Below are 19,855 nucleotides of genomic sequence, written 5' to 3'. Positions count from 1 at the left end.
GTGGCGTGACTGCGCCTTGTCAGGCACATGCAGGCTTCATAAGGATGCTGGCTGAGGGGCAGATCGTACCCTTCTACAAATGTCGCCCCAGTGCCATCCCTGCGAGGTGCCAACACTTAGCAAGGACAGAGAGCCTCCCAGTCGGAGCCTCCTTTTGTGCATCTTTTCTGCACCTGGTTGCCCCCAGCACACACCGGGTTCAAAGGCGTGGTCTTTGTCACTTGCCCAGGTACCAAGGTCCGGGATGAGGCTCTGGGGAGAAGTCATCAGGAGGGCCCTCAGAGACATTGAGATCCCTCCAGGTCTGGACTCAAAAGACAGAGCGTGAGCCCTCTCTGTGCCCCCTTCCCACCCCACCCCCTTATTTCCATGGCTCTGCTTCCTGGCTGAGACTCCCGCCCTCCCCAGCTCCAGGACTGAGCCCGTCATCCAGGAGGACCTACCCGCCCACCCGGAGCTGTGCTCTGCTGAGCCTCTTCCTGGGCTAGCTAGGGCCCTCACCCGGCCGTGGATCCGGAGGATGGCCTGGGGTGCCCCAGGACACCCCCCCATCAGCTTTGGGCCGGGTGATTACAGGGATGTCCTTAGAGGACTCATCATCCCCCTACTGGGTTCCCAGAATCCACAGTATATAGTAAACTTGTGCATATTAGGACTCTTTGACTCTTGTGTTGTTGTTTATTTAGTTAGTTTTGAGAGAGCGAGCAGGGAGGGGCAGAGAGCGAGGGGGACAGAGAATCCCAAGCAGGCCCTGAGCTGTCAGCGCAGAGCCCGATGCAGGGGCTCAAACCCACAAACCGTGAGATCATGACCTGAGCAGAAACCAAGAGTCGGACTCTTAACAGACTGAGTCCCCCAGGCGCCCCAGGACCCTTGGACCTTTAAGTTGATTCAGTGGCACGGTCCCTTCAGGGCTGTGTTTTAGAGTCAATGACCATATATTTTTTAAATTTTTTAAAATATTTATTTACTTTTGAGAGAGAGACAGAGTAGGAGTGGGGGAGGGGCAGAGAGAGAAGGAGACACAGAATCTGAAGCAGGCTCTGAGCTGTCAGTACAGAGCCCGACGCGGGGCTCGAACCCACAAACCATGAGATCATGACCTGAGCTGAACCTGGACACTTAACCCACTGAGCCACCCAGGCGCCCCAGTCAATGAAGTGAACCAAAAACCCGGGCCATATTGGTAAACTCTCAGAGAAAGTTGAGCTCCTCTGCCTCCCTCTTCTCATGGAACCGGACACCTTGACCTTGTAATTCTGTGTGCCCTGGTTTAATTTAATTGGGCTGTTTCATCAGCTGCGATCTGGACACACCAGCACCAAGGAGGCACTCAGTAAAAGCCGGTTGGACCAAAGTAGAAGACACGGCTTTTGACAGCTGTCTCTGTCTTGGAGCATTCAGTGACTGTGTACCAAGCACTCCGTCTGTCAGGCGCTGTACCGGGCCCTGGGGACACAGAGACAGCAGACACAGCCTCCGAGACACACATGGTCCAAGGCCCAGGATGGCAGAAGGGAGCACACCGTTCTCTCCCCAGGCACCAGCGCTGATTACACCATTTACTTGGACTGACAGCCTCAATATTTATTTCACAGCCTGGTGCCAACTTAACAATTATGGAAGAGCGCTCCCGGCCCCAGACTTCCCACTGGATAATTGGCAGCAAGTGGCTCCTGCGCGGGCGTGAGCCGCGTGTGCGCTGACCACGTGTGCGGGTCGGGTTGGGCAGGCAGACCTAAAAAGTAATTAAAACCCACTGTTCTGGTCTCTTCTGTGGGCCCTGCCCCTTCCCGCCAGGGGTGAAGGTTTGACGAGCCCACAGTGATCGTTCACGGGGCGCAGGCCCTTAGGACTCCCGGACCCCAGCTCCCGGAATGCCGCCCCCGGGCTCGCCGGCCGCAGCCGGCCCGCTGATTCTTGTCGCCTTCCCTTTGTGCTGCAGCTGGAGCATTTCAGAAGTCAAGTCATCAAGGCCACCTACGGACGACTGAAGCCACTCCTGGACAGATCCATCACCGACCAGCAGGTTTGTCGGATTTCTCGCTTCCTTCCTTGGGACCTGGGCCTCCAGACACCGAGAGCATATGTTTCTGTTTTTTGTTGATGGAACATATTTTTCACACTGTTGCTACACCATAAAGATTTGTTTTGATTTTATGGGGTTTCCTGGCTTTTAAAGTAAAAAGCCAGTTAAACTCCCTCGAAATGTTTCTGTGAGAATCAGATTAAACCACTCGGGCCTATTTCTGTCGCCAGACACACACATTTACCCTTCGTTAGCACCTTTAAAAGGGGGGGGGGCTGCCTCTCTGTAAACTGCGCCTTCATTCTGAAGAGAAAAGATGGCTGTGAGGACTGACTTCTGGCCGTGATGACCACCTCGTCATTCTTTCGACTTTTCTTTCCGTTCCTCTGTATCAACACGTGAGAAAGCACCCCAGGGCCTGCTCGCAGTGGCTGCTGACACTGACCTTTTATTTTTTTTTAATGTTTTATTTATTTCTGAGAGAGAGAGAGAGACAGCATGAGCAGGGGAGGGTCAGAGAGAGAGGGGAGGGTCAGAGAGAGAGGGGAGAGTCAGCGAGAGAGGGGAGGGTTAGCGAGAGAGGGAGACACAGAATCCGAAACAGGCTCCAGGCTCTGAGCTGGCTGTCAGCACAGAGCCCGACGCAGGGCTCGAACCCACGAACAGTGAGATCATGACCTGAGCCAAAGTCAGAAGCTTAACCAACTGAACCACCCAGGTGCCCTGACACTGACCTTCTGTTAACGAGCCCACAGCAGCAGGCTCCGCGTTAGGAATCACTGCCACAGTGCAGAAGACTCTAGAACAAACACGTGGCAATGTCACAAATCTTTGGCTCCTAAAAGTCATCTCTGCCCCTGGGAAACGCGTCCTGGGGACAGAGCCAAGGCCCTCTTCCAGAGCTGTCACCAACACACATCAGGACCTCCCTTCTTACCTGCTGACCCAGGAGCTTAAAATCATGCTCCCAGCTCTCTTCCCAGAGCCGCCCTGTGCTACAAACTTTTTCTTTCCTTTTTTCTCACCAGTTAATAGAGAAGATTACCCAGGTCACCGAGGACAGCATCAACCTTCAGCAGAGAAAATGGACCCTGCAGAAGGAGACTCAGCTCCACAACTCCAAGCGGGAGGAAATCACAGAGAACGTCGAGAAGCTGAAGACATCTTTAAACAGCTGCCAGGTGGCCCCTCTCTGCTCTTTACAAAAGTTTCTTTCACCCCATTCTTTTTTTTAATGTTTATTTATTTTGAGAGAGAGACAGAGCATGAGCAGAGGAGGGTCAGAGAGAGAGGGAGACACAGAATCCGAAACAGGCTCCAGGCTCTGAGCTGTCAGCACAGAGCCCGACGTGGGGCTCAAACCCACGAACCCCAAGATGATGACCTGAGCCGAAGTCGGACACTTAAAGGACTGAGCCCCCCAGGCGCCCCTCTTTCATTTCATTCTTGTGCTGTTTGTTTGGGAAATTACCTAGCGGCCCTGGAGCAGGTAGAACAGAAGTGCTCTGCTCTTTTTTTTTTTTTTTTTTGTCCTTTTCTCTTGTGGGAGAAACTCACCTGGGAACAGAAAACAAAGAGCCGCAGGTGAACCTGGTGTGGTCAAGGGACAGGGGCCGGACACACTCCTAGGTCTGACCTGGGGAGGCCCCCCGGACCCCAGCAAAAAATTAAAAATTCAAAAATAAATAACCGCCTGTTATTTCCAGAGAAACCAAAGAAACGTTCCTGCTCTTTATTTGCAGTTTCTTTTTCAGGCCAGCAATGGAAAGGCTGGAGATTTTTGGCCCCTCTTGTTTTTGACCCTGGAAGAGACTGGGACCCGAATTTCCCACACACACACACACGCACACCCCACGCGGCTCCCACACGGGCACGGAGACTATCAGAGCAGCCGCTTCCGCTCTCTCTGGAAATAAGCATCTGCTATTTGGGGAGTCTGTGCAGACGCTGGCTTGTCAGCGCGCTTTCAAATCAGGAAACCCCACTTTCTGACCAGCCGATGTGTTCATCTCAACAGGAAGTTTGATGCACAGAAGTACCCAAATCTGGTTCTCCTTTCAGCCCAGGGTCCTTGGCCATTTGGAATTGCAGAGGCCTAAAAATGAGGACTCTTTGACCATCCAGGGTCCAAATTAAGAGTCCAAGAAAAAAGCAAAAGCTGCCCCAAAAAGGAGGGAAAGGGGGGGGCAGGAGGCGGGGGTAGGTAAATAAAACCGAGCCATCCCTGCGCAGCCAACACATGGCACTTCCTGGTTCACGGCAGAGGCGAGAGCGCTGATGTCCAAGTGCATTTCTGGCGCGTGTCCGCGCTCCTCACCGCCTCATGTTTTCCCAGGCTTGCATGAAAATGTCCTGTGGTAGCAAGGACTTGAAGAAGGAGGTAGACCTGCTGCAGAGTCTTCAGGTGAGCCCGCCTATTTCAGGGCTCCAGAAGGCGGCGCTGGACATCCTGCGTCTGTCGCTGACCTGGCTGGAGGACACGGAGCGTCTCCTGGGGGATGTCGGGATCCAGCTTTCCAGCTCCGACACAGGTTACTGGCACTTTTTTTTTTTTTCTCACGTAGTTGCATGACTCTAAAATGTCGCGTTGAATCTTATCGTGATGGGCCATCTGTTGAGGAAGGCTTCTGAGGAATGTGGCCAAGTACTCCCTTCTCCAGACTGACTCTGGGAAGTGATTTTCCTTGGGTGGAAAAAAAAAAAAAAAAACAAGTGAGACATGATTACTGAAGAAAAATGAGACGTGACAGAGGGAAAAGGAAAACTAAATCGAAATTATGCTAAATCGTCTCTCTCAGAAGCAGCTACCATATTATATCTATATATTATAGGGCAGTTTTAGGTTCACAGCAAAATTGAGAGGAAAGTCCTGTACAGAGACTTCCGTGTACCCCTGCCCCCCAACATGATGACCCCCCCCCCCCCGCTGTCGGGATGCCCCACCAGAGTGGTACATTTGTCACAGCTGGTGAACCCCCATTGACCCATCATGACTAAGCCCAGAGTCCGTGCTTTGAGTTGGGGTTCACCCTCAGTGCTGCACATTCTAGGGGTTTGAACAAGGGTATCATGACATGTATCCACCACCCTAGTGTCACATAGGGTAGTTTCCCTGCCTTCAAAATCCTCTGCTCTCCACCCGTTCGTCCCTCCCCTAGCCTCCAGCTCCTTTTACCACGGTTTTGCCTTCTCCAAAATGCCATGCAGTTGGGATCCTACAACTTTTCAGAGTGGCTTCTCTCACTCACTAATATACATTTAGGTTCCCTCCACGTCTCTTCGTGACTTGATTGCTCACCTGTGTGTAGCACTGAATGATATCCCACTGTCTGGATAGACCACAGTTGGTTTACCCATCCATTTGCCACGTTGGGTAAACACCAAAGAGTATGACTGCTGAGCGTGGGGTAAGAGGGTGGTTGGTTTTGAGAGAAACCACCAAAGTGTCCGCCAAAGGGTCTGCACCATCTTGCGTTCCCACCAGCAGTGAGTGAGAGGGTTCCTGTGGCTCCACATCCTTGCCAGCATTTGATGTTATCACTACCGTTCTGTTTCGGGCATCACTTCCACAACATTTTCCCGTGGAAGTAGCTAGATGATTCTAGGCAAGCAACTTACCTTCTCTCTGCCTCAGCTTGCCTACCTGTAAAATGAGGATAATAAGCAGTACCCCCCCGCCCAAGGCTGTTGTGAGGATTCAAATACACTGGTGTACATAAAGTGCTTAGATAGCATCTGCCATGGAAGAGGAACTACCTACACATTTACTTTTTTTATCACGGGCATTTAGGTTGTTTCCAGTTTTCCACACACACAACGAATGCTGAAGGCAACACTACTGAACATATCTAGTCACCTTATCTTTATCACCTTATAAGTGGAAGGACCTTGAAACATTTTCATTCAACAGAATTTTATTGCATGCCCACTGGACACCAGCCCTGTGCAGGGCAGGGATGTAGTGGGTCACACTTGGAGGTGGACTCCAGGTCCAGGGTGTATGGGTGTTTGCTGTAAAATTCCTCTAACTTGATCTGTGCATGTGAAATTCTTCACCATAAAATATTGAGGGGGGAGTAGGTACCACCCCTGCCCTCACAGACCTTGTGGTCTTGGGGAGGGAGTTGGGCATTAACTGAAAAATCTTTTCATGGTGACAATTGCTACAAAAGAGAAGTGCAGGCCTCTGACCTGGTCAGGGAGGGCAGGGTATCTGCAGGATGTCTAGGAGTTACTTGGCAAGGAGGGGAGGGGAGGGGAGTCAAAGGGAGGGGAGAGAATTCTGGGCCAAGAATCCTGCATGGTGGGGGAGAGGGGAGCATAAAGAACACAAGGGTCTGAAAGAAATGGGGGTGGGAGGTGGGACAGGTTGGCAGGGGAAGTGGGCAGGGCTGTGCCAGGTGGGCTTGCAGGGCCCCTGTAAGAAGCTCTGCTTTCTCCTAAGAGCAGCAAGAAGCCAATGAAAGGTTTTAAGTAGGAAATGATGGAACGGGTTTGCTTGTGGAGGTAATCGTCTTGGCTGTGAGGGGAAAATGTATGGGATAACAGCCAGCACGGAGCACCGGGGAACAGTTGGGAACCGGTCACAAGCAATGACAGTGGCTTTAGGGCAGGGGTGAGATAGAGAAAGAGAGAAGGTCCCCAGGCATTTAAGAGGTAAATTGATAGCCTCCGTGGTGGAATTGGATATGGTTAGAAGAGAAGTGACAGAGAGAAAGGGGTGTATAGACCTCCAGGTTTCCAGCTTGTGTAAAAGGACAGACATGCTTCCTTCACTAAAATCTAGTATAAGGAACATTGTATGAAGACCAGGTTTGAAGGAGAAGATGAGTGTGAGGTGCCTGTGAGATATTCAAGATGAGGTACCAAGGATGCAGCTGTCACCCTGTGTGTCTAGTCTGAAAATAGATGTTAGTGGTGGTGTATCTCCAAAACCTAGAAAAGCATGTACCACTTAGTAGGTACTTAATAACTAACTATGGGGTGGATGGGAGGGGGGGTGGATGGATAGATAGATGGATGGATGGATGGATGGATGGATGGATGGATGGATGGATGGATGGGTGGATGGATGGATGGGTGGATGGATGGATATATGAGAGGATGGATGGGTGGGTGGATGGATGGATGGATGGATGGATGGATGGATGGATGGATGGGTAGATGGATGGGTGGATGGATGGATATGTGGGTGGATGGATAGATGGATGGATGGATGGATGGATGGATGGATGGATGGATGGATGGATGGATATGTGGGTGGATGGATGGATGGGTGGATGGATGGATGGATGGGTGGATGGATGGATGGATGCATGCATGCATATATGGGAGGATAAATGGATGGGTGGATGGATGGATGGGTGGATGGGTGGGTAGGTGGGCGGGTGGTTGGATGGATGAATATATGGGAGGATGGATGTGTGGGTGGATGTGCAGGTGGGTGGATGGATGGATGGGTAAGTGGGTGGGTAGATTTTATTAAAGCCATAGGTGTGAATGGTATTACTTAGGAAGAAAGTATATGAGAAGGGAGAGAGCCTAGGGCCACACCTTGAGGAACTCCAACATTTTGAAGATGGTTGCTCGCCTTCCCGAGTCACCCTTCATAGGGGCTGCATGAATTTGACATTCTTGCAGCAATCATGAGAATAGAGGAGTGATTTTCAACTTAGATGATTCAACATCCCCAACCATGGTGTCTCCGAAGTAGTCCTGAAGGTGGTGTAAAATTCTTTTTTAAAAAAGGCAAAATCAAAAATGAGATTAACTTCTATAACTGCCTGCCCCTCACATATAGCACAGAGAAGAGGGGGCTGTTCTTCTCCGACCACTCAGTGGCTCCCCAGTCCCAGTGTTACTGCTGTAATCTTGGCACTCATGAGCAAACACAAAACCGGGTAAAACATGGGCCACAATGCTGGTTGTTCTTCAGGATTAGAACTAAGACAAAAACCGCCATCTCCATCTAGTAATAGTGGGACCAAGGTGTGTGTGTACTGTCCCCTCCCCATGTCCGAGGCCATTTTAGTCATTGTAGCTTATGTCCACAAACCTAGCCATCTATGTGATACTATAAAGAGTCATATACATGCTACCATAAAGACAAGTGGATTATCAAGTTAAGGACCAGGCCAGCAATTCCGGTCATTTCAGGCATCATTTCTCAGGCTCGCCATCTCAGGTCTACAGTGTTCCTCCTATGCTAAGAAGCATTATGGATCTAGAAAAATGGGGTAAAGAATGTAGTGTTCCCAAAATACACTTCTCCTTTTCTGCTGTCCTTGTTCCCATCTAACATCTTCGGGAATAATGCTCTATGGAACACCTGTGGGGGAAACACAGACTATATTCCATGATTGCATCTACGAGGTCCTACGGAGTCCAACAGGAAGCATGGGGGGTAATAACGAGATCAGTAAGTAGGGCCTATCCTTCATTCCTTCGGCAGGAGAAGTTGATGGCAAAGGCGTTTTCTCTTCCAGTACGAGCAGGATTATGGCAAGGACCCAAAGACTAAAAGAAATGGATGAACTAGAGAATTCCCTATATTCTCTGCGTTAAATACCACTATACCTCATTCCTAGCACAGAACCATTTGCCCAGGGATGGCGGCAGCTGTGGTAGTGAGGATGGTGAAAATGGTGAAGGTGATGGGGGTGGGGGGAGGTGATGGTGATGATGATGGTGGTGAGGATGGTGATGGTGGTGAGGAGGGTAATGGTGATGAGGATGAGGATGGTGGTGGTGATCAGATGGCTATTAACAGTGAGGAGGAGGAGGATGGTAGAGGTGATGATGGTGGTGATGGTGGTCATCATCCATTACTGAACATTTCTATCCCAGATGCTATTCCAGGCATTTCCATACATCATCTCCCTTCATCCTCACAACAACCTTGTGAGGCAGGTACTATTATCCTCATTTTAGAAATGAAGAAACTGGCTCAAAACTCCTTTTATGGGTGTCCCAGCATGATAAGGAGATTCAGGTACTTCACATTGCGGAGGCCAGCGGGGGGGGTCCCCGGTCATTCACCGCCATCCACAAACACTCCCAAAGGCCTTCTGTGTTCCCAGATCCTGAGAGAAGGGTAGGGACCATGGTTAATTTAGCTCCTCCTGGGTACTTATCACCATGTCAGGTGTTTTATATGCTCTGTGTCCTTTTACCCTCCCATATCCCAGTGAGCGAGGTCCTATTATTTATTGTCTTTATTTTTCAGGTAAGGAAGCTGAGTTTCAATGACGTTAAGAAACTTGTTGAAGGTCACACAACTGCCTCATGGTAAGGTCAGGATTCAAACAGGACCTTGTGATCCTAATGCCCGTGTGTCATTCTGTGACCCCACGCTCTCTCTGAAGGTCCAGAGGGGTACCAGGTACACGCCCAATTCCTAGAGGCAGATTCTGCCACCAGCTTGGGCAGAGACAAAGCTAAGAGTTCTCACTCTCCAAGGTGAGCTGCCGCTCTGACACACACGGTAAGCCAGGCCAAGGAAGAATCCATTCGCACAACACAACAGAATGTTCTGAGCCAGGGCTTTGGAGACCAGCTGCCCGGTCGGAATCTCCACTGTGCACTTCCTAGTTGTATGAGAAGGTTACCTGACTTCTGTGTGCCCCTGTTTACCTGTTCATAAAATAAGGTCCCATAGAGATGTTGTGAGGATTAAAATGCCAAGATGCATCCACCAGTCTTGGAGCCTGGGCCACACAGTGAGCCTTAATAAATGAGAGCTGCCTTTATCACCAGCCTGAAATACCTGTTGACCTAGTTTGACCCAAATGTGGGTCAGATAGGTATAGGCATGAGCCCTACAGCTTGATTTATTCACACCAAGGTAACCTGACCCGCAGCCTCCCCCATCTCCATTTGGCAGCAAATGGGATATTCTTAGCCATGAGCACTCAGTTGGGTTGAAGGCAAAAGAGCCCTTCCCAGACCCACTTCCCAGAGTCATGACCATGGGCTGAGTGTCTCAACAGCCACGTGATAAAGCTGGGATTTGGTTCAATTCCCTCTGACCTCCAAGCCGCTATTCTTAACTACCACACTACCTGCATTTTCCAATACTGTCCCAAGAGATAAAGTTCACCTAACAGCCTGGGTTTGTAAATCCTGAAATAAATCCCCCAGGGGAATGTAGGTGGAGTGATGTAAAGGGGGACTACTTGAGGTATTGTTGGCTGCTGTCCTGAGTGGCTCAGAAGGCTGGTGTTGCCACCAGAGGTCTGACTAGTCAGGGACTTGCTGTGTGGTTCAGCTGGGAAGATGCGAAACGTCTAATGAGGGACCTTGAAAGCTAGTCCCCACTCCTCCTGCCTGGTTTCTCGGCTTCTTTTGATAAAGGAAAGAAAGGACTCTGCGTTTTTCTCACAAGGTCAATTGTTTGTGTCTATTTCTGCAAGACTTTGTTACAGATAAAGGGCTCCCCTTCATGCAGAGAAAATCACTCTCAGATATCCAAAACATGCAGCATTTTTTCACGATAAAAGCCAAGTTGTAATACAGTATGCATAGTGTGCTCCCATTTTTAAGTATCGGTATCGAACCAAAAGAAAAATCTAGAGAAAGAGACACACAAGTGTTGGGAGTATTTTAAGCATGGCAGGACTGCGTAGGACTTTCACTTGGTCATTCATCAGCTCTTGACTGCAAACCTACAGTGTGCCGGCCAGGAAGGCTAGAGCCCGGAACACTCCACGTTATGGAGATCTGTCATGTTTGGGTTTGTGTAATAGACACATACAACTTCTATAGCCAGAAATGTAATGAAGAATTGTCTCTTTTTCTCGAAAAGAGAGTAACCCCACTATGAGGATAGCTCATCATGGAGCCCAAACATATGCTCACACACACCCTCTTCTCCTCCAGCAACCTTGAGTCCTTCCTCCCCCTAATCCTCTCTGGATCCCACTCCTGCTTTGATCCTTCCCCTTCGGTTCTCAGGTCACAGGGCGTACCCCAATTTAGCCACCCCCAATCCGTGTGCTCCCGCAGCTGATGCCAGCACCACCCAGGCCATCTGGCCTGCCCTGCCGTCTCGATGTCCTCACAGAGCACCTCCCCTGACATACTCTTCACAGTCGCCACCCCACCCTTTACTCACAAGCCACCCTCCCGTCGATTAAAAGAGAATGACAGACATGAGCCAGATTCTGAGCCGGCTTCCCAGCTCTGTAGCTCGACCTCGCTGAATGTCTGCTGCCTCACGTACAAATGCAAACACATTTCCTCACTGGGTTGTTTATAATGGTTAGAAAATACCACATGTATGGGGCACCTGGGTGGCTTAGTCGGTTAAGCGTCCGACTTTCGCTTAGGTCATGATCTCGCGGTTCGTGGGTTCGAGCCTCAGAGCCTGGAGCCTGTTTCAGTCTGTGACTCCCTCTCTCTCCGACCCTCCCCTGCTCACACTGTCTCCCTCTCTCTCCTAGAAATAAATAAAACATTAAAAAAAATAAAATAAAGAAAATATCACGTGTAAAACTCCTGGCGTGGTGCCTGGCACACAGCAGGTACTTAATACTTGATAGCTATTATTATAATATTACCATTCTACTCTCGCGTGCTGGAAATTCTCAGAAAGGTGCAGTGCCAGGGGTCAAGGCCCTAGGCATGAACATATTCAGCTCCCTCCCTCTCTCTCTCTCTCTCTCCCTCCATCTTTTCTCCCTTCCTCCTCCAGATCCCCACTGTATTCTCACTGCTTTCTCCAGATGCAGCTCTTCCCTCCCTGTGTCTCCCCTTCTCCGTCCCTGCCCGGGCAACCTGGGCACAAGGTCTGGAATGATAACTTCCTTCTCTGGCATCAGCAGCCTTTCTCCTCCCCTGACCCCTTCTCTTGCCATCAAACATGCATTTCAAGATGGCAGTTCCCTGGAACCCACCGCCTCTGTAGCTCTTTTTCTATTGCTGGCGCTCCTGCCCCACCCGGCATCTTGCGGAAGTGTGTTACGCCCTCTGTCTTCACAGCGAATGCCCTACTCTGTCTTTGCCTCCTGCGTGTAACTGACACGGAGCCCCGTCTACACTGGCAAGCCCGCCATCTTTCCCAGCCGGCGTTCTCTCTGGCTCACCCACCGCTCCCGGAGCTCTTCCAGGAAGCACTCTCACCCCGTGGCTCTCCCGGGGCCTGGCGCACCCTGCCTGGCTCTGGACCTTCTCCATCTGTTTCCAGCAGCCCCTTTCCCCTACTCCTGTCCCTACCTGAGTGTTTCCTCCAGGGGAGTCCTCGGCCCTCCCCTCCCTCGTCTCCTTTCTCATGAAGAAAGTCTCCATCCAGGTGCTTCCGCAGCCCCTCCTGCGGCAGCGATGGGCACACGGACGTCTCTACATGCCGTGCTGCCGGCAGCAGTAGTACAGCTTGGGGACCACATAAGGCAGCAGGTGGGACCCCCTGGCAGCGGCCACGTCCACCAGCAGGAAGGGTGGCTCTCTTTAAATCTCATGAAGACCCTGATGGACTGGCGGCCGCCTCTCCGTAGAGTCCTTCTAGTACCTCAGATTCAACACGTCTGAAACCGAGCTTGTAGCCCCTCCCTTCGACCCAGCCCTACACCATCCTAACCTGTCTTCTCTGTCTGACAGTGGGGCCACCATTCTACCCCTAAGAGGAGCTTTCCCTCTCTCTCTCTTTATCCCCACTTCTCCCACCCTGGTTTAGAACATCAGCACTAAAGACCTGGACGTCCGTGGGCTCCCAGCCTCTAACTCCCGGGAAGGGATTCAGCCACTAGAAGACATCCCGCAATGTCCGGAGACATTTTGGTTGTCACAACCAGGGTGGGGGTGGCGCTTCTGGCCTCCTACAGCGCACAGAACGGCCCCCGCAACAGGGAATCTGTCCAGCCCAGCCTACCCACAGTGCTGCCGTTAGGAGACCGGCCAGTTCCTCCGCCTCTAATTCACCCCAGCTCTTTTTCTGGGGGAAAAAACAAAAAAACAAAAAAAGCAAAACCACAGCACACTCCTCATCAAGGCAGTCCACTGGATGTTAGAGTCACACTGACTTGAGCCCAAGACCCGGCTCAGCCGTTTGCCTGCCTTGTGGCCCCCGACGGCCACATGTCTCGGAGCCCGGCTGCCTCACCTGTGCAACCAGGTGACGATCAGGTGATAGAGTGCGGTGATGCCCTGACTGCTTGGCGCAGGGCTGGGCACACAGCACCCACTCAGTACACGTCAGTGATCTGACCCCCAGTTTACACATTTTAAGCAACCGTTCTAGACCAGCCACAGACTGACCCCGGCCCCCCCTCCAGCTCCACCTTCTGCTTCCCCTCTGGTGGCGTCTGAGCAGCCCAGTGAAGCTCAGCACCCTCGAGGGCTGAGTTCCTTCCCCAGTTCCCCACCCGCCTTCACCCCCATGTGGTTTCCTGTGGCTACTGTAACAAATACCACCAACACATGCCTAACACAACATGTGTGTGTTCTCGCACAACCCTGGAGGCCAAAAGCCTGAAATCGGCTTCACTGGGCTCAAGTCAGGGTGTCAGACGGACTGGGTCCTTCCGAAGGCTCTAGGAAAGGACCCATTTCTTTGCCTTTCCTCCACCTTCAGAGCCAGTCGTGAAGCATCTTCGCTCTCTGCTTCTGACCCACCACCTGTCCTCTGTCCAATCTTCCCATGTGATTATATCAGGTCCACCCAGTAGTGCAGGATAATCTCCTCCATCTCAAGATCCTTAACTTGATGACATCTGCCAAGTTCCCTCTGCCCCGTAAGGTAGCATTCGCAGGCTCCAGAGATCAGGACCTGGGTATCTTGGAGGGCCGTCATCACGCAGCCTCTGCCATTCCACACCTTCCATTCAGAAATGCCCTCCCCTCCAACAATGAACGCTGCCTGCCCAGCAGTGCCCACACCCTGGGGCTCCTCAGCCCAGTAGCCTCCTGCGATCGCTCCTGGTGATGCCCTCCCCTCCTCCGGGGTTCTCACCCTCCCCGACTCTGTCAGTAGCCACCTGCAGCCACTGCATGTCTCCTGGCAGGCGGTCAGACCCTGTCCCTCACACCGAACCTTGAGGAATGGCTCCACAGCATCCCCGCACTCAGCGCATGGCTTTGTACCTGGCGGACACTTCGTCGGGAGGGGCCCTGCTGATGGGTTTTACTTTCCAGCTTCAGAAAGAAACTGGATTTGAGCCCAACCAAGATTCACCAACCATTTTAAAATCACACGCTGGATGGCGACCCACGTCTCCCTGATGGGAGGGCGGCGCTGCCCTCACCCAGCTGTGAGCGAGCTCTGTTACGACATTATCCAGGAAGTGAAGGAGGCGACTTGAATTGCTACTTACCTTCTTTCTGCTTCTCTTTTCAAGGATTGTCTTTGTATCTGCAATATCTTCTGGTACATTATAAGAAAATTACAAACCAAACCCAGGAATTGCAGGTAATGTTTTCACTTTGAAAGTTCACTTCAGCTCCATCCTGGCATTTATGCGCACTGTGGCCTTTATCCTGTTTTTTCTCTGTTAACCACTCACCTTCTCCAAGAGGTGACCTCATATCTCCGTTTGATACAACAAGATTCAGACAGGGTGGCTAAGATCGCCCAGGAGGCCAAGGGCAAAGACAGGATGCTTGTTTCCTTCTGCCGACATTATCAGAAAGATTTCAGTGCCATCACATCTTGGGGCGCCTGCCAACTCTCGATCTCAGCTCAGGTCATGATCTCACAGTTGGTGGGTGGGATCGAGCCCATCAGGCTCTGCACTGAGCATGGAGCCTGCTTGGGTTTCTCTCTCTCTCACTCTCTCTCTCAAAATAATTAAGTAATTAAAAACTTTTTAATTATTAAAAAATAAATCCCACCACATCTTGAAACCTGTGCTTATTGAATGCAGTGGAGGAACATAGCAGTACGGAGAAGAATTCCCAAAAGTTACATAACGTGAACATTTTAGAGGCAACGGATCATTAGGGATTGGACCAGTCTGGTAGCTACTGCCATACAGTCCTGTGTAATGAACACGCACAGGACTTTAGTGGCATTCCACAGTTACTGTTCACCACTCACGTGTCTGGGGTCAGCAGCCAGGTGGGTGCAGCAGTCTTGGATGGGCCTGCCCAAGTCTCTGGGTGTTGGCTGGCCCTTGACTGGTCTAGGCCGGCCTCAGCTAGTGACTCTACTCTATTCCCTCTGTCTCTCGTCTTCCATCAGACTGGCCTGGGCATGCTCCTACGGCGATGTGGAAGTACGAGAGAAAGCAGCCCGGTCATGGAATGCTTTTCAATTCTCTGCTGGGATATGTCTGCTAACATCCCATTGGCCAAAGCGGGTCACATGGCTGAATTCAGTGTCAGGGCAGGATGTGGGGGGCGGGGGGGAGGCACTGCAAGGTACTTGGCCAAAGGGGCTCCTAGGTAGCTCAGTCGGTTAAGCATCCGACTTCGGCTCAGGTCATGATCTCACAGTCCATGAGTTTGAGCCCCGTGTCGGGCTCTGTGCTGACAGCTCAGAGCCTGGAGCCTGCTTCAGATTTTGTGTCTCCCTCTCTCTCTGACCCTCCCCCACTTACCCTCTGTCTTTCTCGCTCTCAAAAAATAAATAAGCGTTAAAAAAAAAAATTAAAAGGTACATGGCCAAAGACATGGACAGAGGGAGGGTAAAGTGTTAGGACCATCGTTGCAACCAGCCCTACAGACCATCTAGTCCAGGGGTCAACGAACTTTTCCTAAAGCAAAGGGCCAGATGCTAAATAGTGGAGGCTCACAGGCCATACGGCCTCTGTCACACCTACTCAGCTCTGCTGCTGTAGAGTAAAGGCAGCCATAGACAGTATGTAAACGAATGAGCATGATGGGCATGGCTCTGTTCCCATAAAACTTTATTTATAAAAATCGTCAGTGGACCAGATTTGGCCTATAGATAGTACTTTGTCAACCCATGATCTAGTCCATTCTCTTTACTTTACAGATCTGGACATGAAGCCTCAGAGGCCAGGTGACTGTTTCAATGTCAAACAGCTAGTTAACAGAAGAAGCAAGACAGAAGCTCAGGCCTTCTGACCTTAACTCACTGCTTTTACTCTTCCACTCAGCAAATAATAGCTAATAATTCTAGCTGCCATTTCCTGAGCACCTACTACATGCTAAGCACTGTGTTGAAAGTTTTCCATCACAATCTCCCTTAATCTTTTTTTTTAAATGGTTATTTTTGAGAGAGAGAGAGGGAGAGAGAGAGAGAGAGAGAGAGAGAGTGTGTGTGTGTGTATGTGTGTGTGTGTGTGAGAGATACTGGGAGAGGGGCAGAGAGAGAGGGAGACACAGAATCCAAAGCAGTCTCCAGGCTCTGAGCTGTCAGCACAGAGCCAGTTGCGGGGCTCAAACTCACAGACCGGGAGATCATGACCTGAGCCGATGTCAGATGCTTAACTAACTGGGCCAGTCAGGCTCCCCACGATCTCAGTGAATCTTTACTCTAAGAGGTAGATACTAGTACTAGCCTCATTTTCTAAATGGAGAAGCACCTAGAAAGAACTAGAGCTGAGATTCTGTCTAGATGCAGAGTCTGATTCTTAACCTCTATACTCTACTGCCTCACTACTGGCAACAAGGCTAAGCGTTAAGAAAGTTTTGTGTAAACTTTTGCCCTATTCCCCCAGAGGTAAAGAACTTGTAAGAAGAAAAAAATGTGAAATGACTCCTTTAATTAATCCTATCTCCCTCCCCCATCAGCTAGCTTCAGTCTCCTTTCCTCTCATTTCAGATCAAGATCCACAGCTCTCAGGAAACTCAGCAATCTTTCCTGCAAGAGAAGTTGCGGGAGCATCTGGCAGAGAAGGAGAAGCTGAATGACGACAGGCTGCAGCAAGAGGAGAAGCTGAGAGCCAGAATCAAGCAGCTGTTGGAAGAGAAGGCGGTAAGGCGGCCCCTGTCATCTTCTTTACTCCTGGAAAGTGATGAAACGGCCTTTTCCGAGGACATGTATTTAGAGGGAGAAATCTCAACGACTCCCTGTTCAGTGCTATGAACTAAATTAATTAAACGAATGAGTAATGTTGGAGGAATGGAATTCTAAAACTCACAGCGAAATTGACTTGAAACATCAAGGTTACGGAAATTCCTGGAAATGGTACCTTATTTGCTTAGATATTGCAGTCGATTTAACAAGTTCAAGTCACTCTTACAGGTCCTGGTTTGTAAGTGATGGATGCTTCTAAGTGCGTGCGGGACCGACTTCATATTATTTCTGTCTTCCGCTCTCCTATGCATATCACAGGAAACAAATGGACAAAATGGCTACTTACTTTTCTAAAAACCAAGCCCACTAAAAGATAGTTTACAGCAGCACCTCTCAACCCTAAAGGTGTCAGTGAAGCACCTGGGCAGGCTTTCAAATGCAGATTCTGACTCAGCAGGTCTGGGGCAGAAGCTGGCACTCTGTATTTCTTTCTTTCTTTTATTCTTTTCTTTTTTTTCCCTTTTTTTTGCATTCTGCACTTCTAACAGGCTCCCAGCTGGTGCTGAGAGCACTGCAGACCACATTTTCAGCAGCAAAGTCTTAGAGGAAGCTTTTCCCAACGTTGCCTGATAAGAACCACCTGGACGTTTGTTTAAAATACAGATTCTCGGGCCCCAGCCCGGACCCACTAAATCAGAATCTCTGGAGAAGTCCAGGAAACTGCATTTAATGAATCGATTCTCATCTTTGTTCTATATTCAAGCTCTTTTTGATGTTCAGGGCCTGCCATGAATTTAACTACTTCACTGCCATCATCCGAGATCAGTGGCCCTCGACTTTGGCTGTGCTTTCGTCAGCTTGGAGATGAAAAAGCACTAATGCTTTTTGCACCTCTCCCCCCACCCCCATCCCCGGGCTCTGATCTAATTGAGCCGCGGGTGTGGCTCATGCACTGGGATTTCGAAGGGCTCCTGGTGGTTCCCAGTGTGCAGCCATGGGTGACTCCCACCCAGACCTGCTGGACCCCAGCTCTGCTCCCCGAGGAAGATTGCACCTGCCCGTCCTGCCTTCCCGCTTGGACCATCTCTCTGTCATACGCCAGCTCTGCAGACCTCTCTGCCTCGCTCAGCCTCTGATTCATGCCCAGTTATTTCAAGAAATGCGTCTCCTCCTTCTACCGCTTTTTCTGTTTGCCCCTTTCTCTGCCTTTCTGCCTTTTATGAAAAAAATTGAAAGACTAAAAAGGGAAGAACCATCTGACCAAAATTGTACATGGCCAAAGGCAGTATTAATAATAGCCTTAAATCAAGATGAGTCCATTTTGAAGTCAATTAGACATAGAAAAAGCCAGTGTCATGAGAGAGAGAGAGAGAGGGCAATAAAACCAGAAAGAAATGGAAATCTCCAAAAGCCTCACAGAGCTCTTCACCTGCTTCCTCACTCCTCCCTGATTACCCTCTCCCTTTCCACATGTCTTATTTTACTTTTAATTTGGGGTTGACTTTTCCCACCGTGGGTGTGCCGTATTTCAGCACTACCATGTTCAACAGCAACTTGGGCACCAGCCTCCCAGACGCCCATTTATAACCTCAGTCCTGATGCAGACAGGGTTTCAAGGGCTGGCTTCAAACCCCCTTTAAATGGAACAAACCTCAGCGCACACCACCCCAAGAGGAACAGAAAGCGCTGTCAGGTACCCGCCCAGACAGTACCATTGCTCGTGGTCATTATTATCCTGCTGAGGGTCATCACTTATTCCCCAGACACTCAATACATCTCCTTGACCCAAGGGACTCATCTGAAAGTACTGTCGCAGACTTAACACCTAGGGTCCCAATTTTCAATGTACCTTCCTCACACCATATGACACCACCACCCCCACCCTTTCTAAAAATATGTGTGTTAAAATTCATTAATTCAACTCCTTCTCATGAATCCTGACTTGTTTGAGGACACTCTTTCTACAGTAAGAAATTCTTGGTTTCCTTAGCGAGCTCATACTTTTTTATCATGAACTGTTAACAGCATGTACCTGATCTGTGCATGCACTAACGGTTTAGTTTGGGGTCAGCAAAGTTTTTGCATCAAGAGCCAGATAGTATACATTTTCAGTTTCACAGGCCGCACTGCTCTGTCGGGACTGCTTAGCTCTGCTGCTCTAGTTGGAAGGAAGTCATAGGCAATCTACAAACAGTGAGCGAGGGGGTGTTCCAATAAAACTTTATTTCTAAAGCACAGACAACAGGCCAGAGTTGGCTAGGGGGCCCTAGTTTGCCAACCCCTGGTTTGGCAAATGGATCAGGGTTCGAATCCCTGTTCATGTGATTTACCAGTAAATTTGGCAGATTTCTTAATCTCTCTGTTTCCTCTTCTGCAAAGTGGAGATCACAGAAGAAACGACTGACCCTTATTAATGAACAGTGACCACGTGCTAAGCAGGTCTTGTCTGCTCCTCACATTCACCCAATGCAGGAAGCACTATTACTGTCCCCATTGTACAGACTGGGAGATGGAGGCTTCTATTGCATCTTAACTGCCCATGGCCATGCACCCAAGATGGACTGACCTGGGACTCTGATCTCAGTCTGCCTGCTCCAGATCCCTTGTGCCTGGCTGCCCAGTCTCCCCCCGGGACATTGTTGTAGGCGTAAAGGGCTACCCCGGGGTTGGGGGTGGGTTGTAGGAGTAAAAAGCTAATCTGGCAGAGTCCTGATTCCTGCCATGGTCACTGCATCTATTAAAACAACAGTCATTGACTTTCAGGATTTGGAGGAAAGCATTGCTCAAGAGAAAAACAGAGCAAGACAAGCTTTAGAAGAAGAAAAGAAGAGAGCTCAAGAGCTAGAGAATCGCCTAATCCACCAGAAGAAGGTAAGCACCTGGGGGGAGCAGAGTCAGCCTGGGCCCAGGCC

The 19,855-nt window shown here is 50.1% G+C and overlaps 1 protein-coding gene across 10 annotated transcripts in view; it reads left to right on the top strand.

Moving 5' to 3' along the window:
* FHAD1 (forkhead associated phosphopeptide binding domain 1) overlaps nucleotides 1-19,855 on the top strand; it is a 122,820-nt gene that overhangs the window by 64,888 nt on the left and 38,077 nt on the right. For all 10 annotated transcript variants that reach the window (XR_013337999.1, XM_077775811.1, XM_077775810.1 and 7 more), the window contains exons 11-16: nucleotides 1,946-2,029; nucleotides 3,058-3,210; nucleotides 4,365-4,560; nucleotides 14,359-14,429; nucleotides 16,749-16,901; nucleotides 19,707-19,814. Coding sequence is in view for 9 of the 10 variants with exons in the window: in XM_077775811.1 (XP_077631937.1) it covers nucleotides 1,946-2,029; nucleotides 3,058-3,210; nucleotides 4,365-4,560; nucleotides 14,359-14,429; nucleotides 16,749-16,901; nucleotides 19,707-19,814 (765 nt within the window). In the remaining variant the exon portion in view is untranslated. The remainder of the gene's footprint in view (nucleotides 1-1,945; nucleotides 2,030-3,057; nucleotides 3,211-4,364; nucleotides 4,561-14,358; nucleotides 14,430-16,748; nucleotides 16,902-19,706; nucleotides 19,815-19,855) is intronic.

The sequence above is a fragment of the Crocuta crocuta genome, unplaced genomic scaffold (genome assembly GCF_008692635.1).
Source record: "Crocuta crocuta isolate KB4526 unplaced genomic scaffold, BGI_CrCroc_1.0 scaffold127, whole genome shotgun sequence".
Taxonomy (NCBI): Eukaryota; Metazoa; Chordata; class Mammalia; order Carnivora; family Hyaenidae; genus Crocuta; species Crocuta crocuta.
This window is presented reverse-complemented; position numbering and strand designations above follow the sequence as displayed.